Source organism: Gavialis gangeticus, unplaced genomic scaffold (assembly GCF_001723915.1).
Source record: "Gavialis gangeticus isolate Ggan-Ray unplaced genomic scaffold, GavGan_comp1, whole genome shotgun sequence".
NCBI classification, from domain to species: Eukaryota; Metazoa; Chordata; order Crocodylia; family Gavialidae; genus Gavialis; species Gavialis gangeticus.
Window position 1 is genome coordinate 4,023,392 of NW_017728983.1, and position 9,817 is coordinate 4,033,208.

At 40.1% G+C, this 9,817-nt stretch overlaps 1 protein-coding gene across 1 annotated transcript in view; it reads left to right on the forward strand.

The window, feature by feature from the left end:
- Positions 1–9,817, forward strand: part of RYK (receptor-like tyrosine kinase) — a 130,890-nt gene that overhangs the window by 46,306 nt on the left and 74,767 nt on the right. The window contains exons 2-4 of the mRNA XM_019513026.1: positions 2,037–2,158; positions 6,153–6,252; positions 7,779–7,913. Coding sequence (XP_019368571.1) covers positions 2,037–2,158; positions 6,153–6,252; positions 7,779–7,913 — 357 coding nt within the window. The remainder of the gene's footprint in view (positions 1–2,036; positions 2,159–6,152; positions 6,253–7,778; positions 7,914–9,817) is intronic.

A 9,817-nucleotide genomic window follows, 5' to 3' on the forward strand; every position in this document is an offset into this window, starting at 1 on the left:
GCATGCCTCCTGGTGTGCCAGGAAAATTGTCTCCGCTTGCCACTAATGGCACATGTGCCAGGGGTTGCCGACCCCTGCCTTAGAGACTGCCTTCTTATGAGGAAGAGTAGCTAGCAAGCCCCTCTCTTTTAAGTAGACATATTACCTGTTTTTAAAGTGGTTCTGACTAATCAACTTTTGTCCTAATGAACAATGCAGAATTTTTACCTAATTATTTTTATTGCCTTCGTATTATTCTTAATCATTATTTTCTAAGGAACTATTTGCATTCATTAGATTGCAGCTTTAACATACGGCTACTCTTTGCTTAACATCATAGTTACGTTCTTGAAAAATGCAATGTTAAGCAAATCCAATTACATCACAGTAGTTACCAACTAGCAGGCAGCAGCCAAACAACGTTATAACCGAACATTGCGCAACTTTAAATGAGTATGTTCTCTAATAGATCACCAACATACTAAGGAAAAAACATTAACTGGGATGATGTTAAGTGAGGAGTACCTGTATAAAGTGAGTCTGTTTCACTGGCTAGCTACATAAGGGATAAAAATGTTACAAAACCTTCTAAAAGTAACCATTCTAAGGTAGGTAAAGATGAGTTGCTTTAATTGGTGTAGTCACAAGCTTAATAATTGGTGCAGTTTTATCCTGGGCTGAATGGAGTATCTTATTTGCTGAGTTAGTGTGTTTCTGTGCACTCCTTAACTAAGTTTTATAAACTTAGCTTCATCTTAAGGGAGCTCCTTCTGCACTATTTTAGTTTCTGTTTGTATATCAGTGGAGGCTATTTGGAAATCTATTTCTGTGTGTATGGTTTATGTCAATTTTTTTGGCTTAAACCATTTTTAAATTCCTTTTGTTTTTCCCTCTTTCACTGGAGGTCTTGAATGGAACAGCAGGTACAGTGCTGAAAACTTAGCTGTTCCTTACTGTTCTATAGAGTATTAAATTAAATTTTATTCCCCTCGCCTTTTGATTGAGTTTCTTAAGGCAAGTGTCTGTTCTACTTAATTTTTGGCATACTACTCAAACACGTGTTGAACTTTCAGTGCTTTAATCCTGCACATGGAAGGAAAATGTAGTTGATTTGCATTGTAGTGGTTGGTATATGTTGGGGATGTTGTATGAACTTGTACTGCAAGTGGGGAACTGAGATTCATTTTAGAGCTTGTGGGGAGGGAGGCACAGAATAGGCTTCTGTTAACCAACTTGTATTAGCACGGGGTCTGTTGCAAACTGGGACCCTTGTTGAGTTATACAGGGCCCTGCTTTATTCAGCATGACCACAGTAGGCATTGCAGATGCCTACTTCTTTCAGTAATCTTTGCCTGTGTGTCCTTTGTTGGGGGGGGGAATGCATTAACATGAACTCTAGCAAATGTAATATTATGGATTACTTTGTTTAGGAAATATTAAGAATTGTTTTCAAAAAATTGAAAAGCAAAGCGCTTAGAGGCAGAAAGTGCTGATATTAAAGATTTCTTTGTAGACGTATGTGCAGGATTATGGTCTAATTATGTGCTCTCAATTCCACGGAGCTTGTCTCATTCAGTGAATAATTTAGGCAGTGCTCCAGAAATAAGAGATTCTAGTCTAAATCATCTGCAGCTACTTCCGTATAAATCCATTAGAGCATATTTTGAATGTATACTTTTGTAAAGGATGGCATATTTGGGGCCTCTGATGCACACAAATAGAGAGTGCACAGTGAGTGGGTGAGATGAGTCTATTCCTTCTAACCTGAAATGAATTTTATGGTTTGTATAAAATCTCTTCATTGACCATGTCAACCGTTCTTGCCCATTCCTAGGCTCTGAGCTCTTCTAAAAGATTAATCATTTTATGATAATTAAAACACTTCTCTTAACATGGGCATAAATGAGGGTTGATTTCTACCCTATATTTAGCATTTAAGAATATTAGGAAAAGTGTGGGCGTGTAGACACAACATCTGTATTAAAATGTGGTGCTTAGAGTACTACAAAGAAATGGATTTTCTTTTCTGCCTTATAATTTAATACTCTGTTTTCTAGGTCTTGATGCAGAGTTATATTATGTGAGGAATGATGTTATTAATCACTGCGCATTGTCCTTCAATCTGTTAATCCCCAGTGAGACCAGCAGTCTTCATTTCAGCTGGCATGCTAAATCCAAGGTAAGCATAAACCATTTCCAGTTCAAGCCTGGCTATATGAATACATGGTGTGGTGTTTGTAATACAGGGCCAATATTATAGCTTCTTGGTGGCTTTTTTTCTTTGCAAAACGTTATAGTATGCTAGGACATACTACTGTAGTTATATTTTATTCGTATAGTCAAAGGGGAGCCAAACCATTGTTGAGCTGGGAAAACAAACCCAAAGATGGAGGAAGAAGGCTGTTGGCTACATAATATTTTTAACCATTAAATATAGCTAGTTGGAATGCATTCATTATCCATTGACTTTATAGTACTGTGGATAAACTACACACTTGTGAAACAGGCAGCCATAAATTAAGGCCTCTGGAAATTTGACACATTTAGAACCCCAGAAATGTGTTTATGGGGGTGTAGAGAGAACTTCCAGGTCCCAATTGGATGGAAAGGATTTTGCTTAATCATTGGCTTTGGAATGTGCAGCCCCTCACATTTTGCACTGATGACTTCTTGGGGACAGGAGTAGGTGGAATAAGATCATGCTTGGGTGCCAAAGCCCATTTAGACCTCTGACAGGTGGCATTAAAATCTGGTCTGTAGTGTCAGAAACTTTAAATAAAATACCTAAATAAGTCTCTTGCAAGGATTCTTTTGGCTCAGGTGCAGCTTTCTAGTGTGAAGTGTGAATTTTTACCTCTGAAGCTGTTGGTAGCAGCTTGGTACAGTTCAAGTCAGTACACCTGTTGCACATTCTAGCCCAGGGCTGTCCAATTTGTGTGGCCTGCAGCAGGTTAACTCATAGTCCCTAGGCTCCCAGTGTAGGCACCACTCCCCACATTGCTTTCCTGATGCTTCTGCCACAGGGGTCTCTGGCCTCCCCCTCCCTCTTCCAGCTTCTTTTTTCTTGAAGAAATTACGAACTCTGTTTCATACATGCAGCCCACACAGCATGTGGCTGGGGAGGCGGGTGAAGGTATGTGGCCCCCAGTCGCTCAGAAGTTGGATAGCCTTGCTTTAGCTTGTGAGAGTGGAAAGCATGTTGCTTCTGCAAAATCCACGCACTTCCGCTTGGAACATGAAAGAGTTCCCAGTTGCCACAAATTGTGTTGGCTCAGCTGTGAACTGCATGCATCTTTTATACAACTCCAAGTTCCCAATGTGTGCCGTACATGCCCATTAAAAAAAAACCCCTATTTAAAAAAAACACATTAACTCTGGTAAACCCTGGATTCATTCCCTACACACAGACAGCCCAGTTCATCCTCAGTTGTAACTTTGCCAGTAAGTGCTTTTAAAAAGTACTAAACATGTGGTGTGTGACTTTTTTTTGTCCCCTAAAAGTTTATAGGTCAGGCAAATCAAAACAAGTTTTCATTGTATCACTTGCTCTACTTTACTCCTTCAGCGTCTTCTTTCTATCTTGAACATTGTAGAGCTATATGTGATTGGAAAAAAACTTTTAAAAAACTTTTAAAAAGTTTTTAAAAGTTTTAAATCCATTTAAACTTTAAAATGGTAGGAAATTTTAATTTTACACTCGGTTAAATAATTCCTAGAACTTCAGGATTGTAATTGGCCTTCTGTCTAACCCCATGTGCAGATGCTCAATTTGCTGTTCCAAAATCCTTTTAGCCAGATGCCTAGCCAGCCTCTTATTGACAACCTCCAGTGGAGCATAAACTGAATATGAGCCAACTTACCTGGCAGGAGAGATGCTGTCTTCTCAGCCTTGAATGACTTGAGTGTAGTTAGAGGGTGAAGGCCTGACTCTTGCACTGCAGGCAGGCTGACCCCTGTGAGTCTACAAAGGCCTCCAAATACAAGGATCTCGGCTACACAATTTATGGTGATCAGGCTTTCCCCCTAGCTTGCTCCTTTGGCCTTTTGGCTAAGGGCAAGCGAGACTAGGGGGCATTTGAACTCCAATGCCTCTAGGCTTGGGGCTTGCACATAGATGGATTGTCATGGATTTGGGTGTATCTGAAGCCACAGACTAGGATACTTGCCGGTGGTGACAGTGTGCTCTTGTTACAAAAAAAGCTAATGGCATGCTGGGCTACATTAATAGGAGCATTGCCAGCAAAGCGAGGTAAGTAATTATTCCCCTCTATTCAGCATTGGTGAGGTCACATCTGAAGTCCTGTGCCCAGTTTTGGGCCCCCACTACAGAAAGGATGTGAACAAATTGGAAAAGTCCAGCAGAGGGCAACAAAAATGGTTTGGGGACTGGAGCCATGTGACTTCTGAGGAGAGGCTGAGGGAACTGGGCTTATTTAGTCTGGACAAGATGGGGGTCAAACTGTAACATATTTTAATTTTATTTAAAAAAAAAAAAAAATTTTTTGTCTTGATATATGATTTTCTTGAGTAGTGCTGTCTGCTGCCCAGAGTGGCACTGCAGGGGCAGAGGAGGAGGAAGGATTGCTGGGTGGCCGGGGGGAGGGTGCAAGCAGTATCTGGGCAGCTGCAGCTGCGCCAGGAGCAGCCCTGCTGGGAAGCTGTGCACACTGGCCTGGGTTTTGTCTGTGGGTGCAGGGCAGGCTGTCCCATGTGGGAGCTGATGGGGCTCAGCCCCGTGCAGAGCACCACAGGGGCATCTGGATTGGATACAATCAGTTGGCCAGTGCCCATGCCCTTGCTGGATTCACTCAGTTGGTGGGCTGGATCTGGCCTACAGGCTATATTTTGCCCACCCCTGGGTTAGATATTAGGAAAATCTTTTTCACTAGGAGGGTAGTAAAGCACTGGAACATACTCCCAGAGAGGTTGTAAAATCTCCCTTCTTGGAGGTTTTGAAGGCTCGGCTAGACTAATTTCTTTGTGGGGATGATCTAGTTGGGGCTGGTCCTGCTTTGAGCAGGGGGTTGAACTAGATGACTTCCTGAGCTCCCTTCCAATCCTCATTTTCTATGATTCTACAACTTCCCTAGGTAGCTTGTTCAGTTAGCCTACTTTTCTTGCAGCTAATGATGTTTGCTTGAGATTTGATCTAAATCTGCTTTGCTGCTATTTTTAGACCTATTGTCTCTTACCCTGCTCTCTGGGGCAAGGAAGAACTATACTTTCAAATATTTGAAATGCTGCTGTAACAAGTTTTCAATGTCCTCCCTCTCCATTCCCACCCTACCCTTCAGCCCTTTCTCCAAACTAGACTCAGTTTCTTCAGCTCTTCTTCATATGTCTTGCTTTCCTATCCATTTATCACTTTTTTGTTTTTGTTTTATGATGGCCTCTAGATACTCTTCAGTTTTTTCTGCATCTTTTAAAACATGATGCTGAAATCATGGTGGTGGTGGCTTTAAGACTTGCTCAGCTCATTCCTTCATGATGTACTGACTTAAACTAATTCAGATGAGTCCAACAAAAAGATCCTAGAAAGACCTTGCCTGAATCTAATGGCAAAGATGAGATTCTGAAGGGAATTGACTATACATTATTTGTACAGCCCTTTTCTTTCTTGTACGAAAGTGTTTGCAGGTTCAGATTCTTCAGGTGGAAAGAGAACATTGCTTATTATTGACATTTTATACTGTTTTGGTTGTTTACCTTATAACTGGAGACTTAGTAAATGAGTGAGAACTTTATTTCTTAATTCCCTTAGTGTATTAATGATTTGGCTTTCGACTGGTAAATGTAGTGCAATAACATGAGTTAATTAGCCCTATGTTAAGCATTTTAAGAATTGTTAAATCTTCTCCAACCTAATTTGCAAAAGTGCTTAGTGATTTTGGGGTTTTTTTTAAGTATTTTTGTCCTCTTTAATGCCCAATTTGAAATCATTTAAAGGATCCTGGCAGTCACAGTGCTTAGTAGCCTGCTGTGTTATAATTGAACTTCTTTTAAATACCTTGATCTTGGGCACACAAAATTACCTGTCGGTATTGTTTTTCAGAAATAACCCATAATTTATTCAAGCTAAAGCTAGAAAATGTGCACATACTAATTCTTTTTATCAGTGTTATCAAATTCCTTTACATCTGGGTTTCTTAACAGTTTCCAACATGCTGTTACAGGTTGAATATAAACTGGGATTTCAGGTAGATAATCCTATGGCTATGGATATGCCCCAGGCCAATATTTCTTTACAAGGAGAGGTCCCTCGCACGTTATCAGGTGAGTAAACTGACTTCCTTCATTGAAGGCACAAGCACCATGATAGCACAATACTTTCTTAAGAATGCCAGTAGTATATTCTCACACAAGTTTAGCTGTAGATGATAAGGCACAGCAGTTATAATTCTTTTCCAGTAAGAATGTAAATCAAGATTCCTGTTGTGCTTGGGAATGAATCTTGTTTCCCGTTTTTGGGGAAAAGCTATAACTGTTCCCTAAAGAAAAGCATGACATTTCCATAATATATGTAAAGTTATAGTCCAGTCTCGCTATCGCAGCTAACAGATGCACCGGATTGTAAACTTACTTTGTAACATATACAGGGTGTTTATAAAATCCTTGCGCAACTTTAAACTTCAATCATTTTGGATATACACATGATAGAAGCAAACTGTAAATGGCTATTGAAAGCATGATTCATTAAGTTTTTTAGCATAGAATAAGCTATGCATAGGGTAAGGATCACAAATGTAATTCATGAAATCACTCAGCAGCAACTGGAAAATGTTTTCTACAAATTGAAGGATTAGATTGAATGATGTATCACAAAAGATGGCAGTTACGTTGAAGTCTAGAAATTTGAGCTGTATTGTGTTAAAAATTAATGAATTATGCTTTCAGTTGCTGTTTATCATGTGTATATCCAGAGTTGTTAAAGTTTTACAGTTGCACAAGGATTTTATAAGCATGTATAAATATATATTAAATAATGACTTCACCTTATCTCTTTTTTTAAGAAACACAGTGCTAATTGGCACCAAGGGATAGTACTGTGCATTTGTAAAGAAGTCGGCTCAAGAATATTCTGCCCCCACCCCCTCAAAACTATTAGGGGAAAAACTTGCCTAGTTTGTGCAAGAATATGCTCAAGTGTTTTTGTCACTACTGCAGTAAAGTAACATTGGGGCTTTTGTTCACAATGGATGTAAAATCCTGGCATATTGCTGTCTGTGTCATGTTTCCTTTGTAAAGGCAGTGGAATATCAGGCTTGTTGTTTTTGCAGTTGTGCTGACATCAGGGATGTTGGTACATCGCCTAGAAGGCAAATCTAGTCACATTAATTTTAAGCTTTGTTCCCAGACAGCCTTTCTGAGACCAGAATTTTCCAGCTTGGCTGCTGTGAAAAGACTGCCTTGTTGGTTCTAAAAAGTGAGGGAAGTTAGGCGGAGAAATCAAGCACTTCTGTTTTGAACTACAGCGATAGCAGGACACATCTGAGCTTCTGCCTCAACTGATTGATTTAAGTGCTTGGTAACTGCAGTGTCTAGCAAGTCACTATAGAGACTTCTTGTGTGTTTGCAGTCTTTGAGCTTTACTATGGTTTATGTAACTAAATCTAGTTGACTGCACCCACTGTAATAGATTTCCCAGAAATCACAAGATCTAAAGACCCAAGTGATGTTTTCTCAATTAAAGTGCTTGAAAAATGTTGTCCTTTTTAACTCCTATCATTTAAACATTGCTTTATAAAATAAATGGTTGACATGCACTTTAAAAAAGCTTGTCTTATTCTTTGTTTTTGCAGTGTTTCGGGTTGAAATCTCCTGCACTGGCAGACTAGACTCTGAGGTTACGATACTAATGCAGCTCAACTTGACAGTAAATTCCTCAAAAAATATCACAGTGTTAAATTTCAAACGAAGGAAAATGTGCTACAAAAGTAAGACATGAAGCTGCCAAAGGGAGAGGAAATGGGGAGTAAAAGAGCAAAGATTAGGATGATGACCATGGGATTAAAAAACCATTGGAGTTTTTGGTGGGAGGGAGGAGAAATGCTGTTGGGAAGATGAGGGTAGAGAGGGCAGAAGGGTAATAACTTGTCTTCTAAGGAAATGGGAACTCTAGGTAAAAGAGGAGGATGGGAGAACAGAAATTTGAAGTATATAATGAATTGGTGAAATGGGACAGGAGGAGAGATGGCAGAAAAAATTAGTAATACATTTTAATTGAATAGTAATCTTTCCATTATGGATGTAGCTTTGTCTCCCCAGAGTTGCAGCATTTTGCACATCAAATTTCTTAAGGTAATTTTCAGTTAAGAAACTTAGCACTCTGTGGGTACATCTACATGTGTTGTTAGTGTGAAGAAATGAATGACAGCAGAGTTTGCCCAGGACCACAACACTTGGAGCTGAGGCAGAGCAGCCCTGGGCTGGCAGGAGGGCTGGGGTGGGGGTCAGCCCTGGGCTCCAGGTGGTGGCATTGGCTGATGGAGGTGCTGGCTAGGGCACAAGGGTACTACAGTACAAGACTAGGTGGCAGGCAGCCCCGGCACTTTAGCACCCTTGTACCCCAGCCAGCCCCTGTCATTGTCTACATGTATGTTTCAGTGGAGTAAATTATTCTGCCACAGGACAGTACTGTTCCCAACAGTACTATCCTACAGTCAGGTTAATTAATTTACTGCACCCTAATACTGGCATACGTGTAGACTGTGACAGTACTGCAGAGCTAATTAGTCAACTCCATAGTAAAGTGCACATGTAGATGCACCCTGTGTTGCTTATTTTAGTCCTGTTTGATCTTTGTTAGTGAAATAATGCAGACTTTACACTTGCCACCTAGTTGATGCAGTGAAGTGTTAAGGGGTAAGCTACAGTTCGAAGATTTAAGGTTCAGTGTTGATTTTTGCCGTTACCTTTAATTGAACATTTCTCCTTCACTGGAGTCAGAAGAAAAATATTCTAATTTCAAGTATTCCAGGAAATACCCTTCTAAAATGGCTGGAAATGTCTGCTTTTAGACTGCATCTCAGCAAAGATGACCGCAACTCCCATTCACCTGCTTCTCACAGTGCCTTTCTGCATTCTGAGAGTATTTATAGGGTTGATAGGTGTTAGTCACCAGCTTCCCTGAGGGCAGCCTGCCTTTTAACTCTCATTGGTTATAAATGCCTGAAGGTGAATTTTGCTAAAGTGGCTTTTGTTTTTACATCTTAAAAAGGTTTAGCATGTAACATTTATGCAAGGAGAGTGAACACCACTGCTTGGTTTCATAAGAAAATAGTTCTCGACTATTTCACATTTTCTAGTGAAAAAAATTATTTGGGTTTTTGCTGACTTGAGGCAGTTTTGAGACGGATGTTCTTCATCTGTTGGCCTTCTGATACTGGTTTATGTTTTTAGTTAGGTACTTTCTTTAAGCATTCTAAGTTAAGGAAGTTTTCACTGCTCATGCATGCATGGTTAATCAAGCTCATAGTTAATGTTCATCCTTAAACCACCATGCAGCTGTTAGGGTGGGTGGGGTTGGGACACTTCTTAAATTCTGCAAGGAACATTCCCATTCAGTGCATGTTACCTAAGGGTGCCTAAATGCATCAACTGATGCTTTTTTTTTTTTTTTTAAATCTGGTATTGAATGGAGGAGGAGAGCTACACAGGAATCCTTGTCCCTGCTATATGTGATTATAAATATGTAGGGACACAGAGGTGGCACTGCATGGTACTACTGCCTGCAGTTTGTCTCACAAGGTGGAAACTGGGGGCCATCTCCTGTGGAACTTAAAATAGATGAAATATCAGAATTGCTCGTTTCATTCCTCTTATAGCAAATTCCACCCAA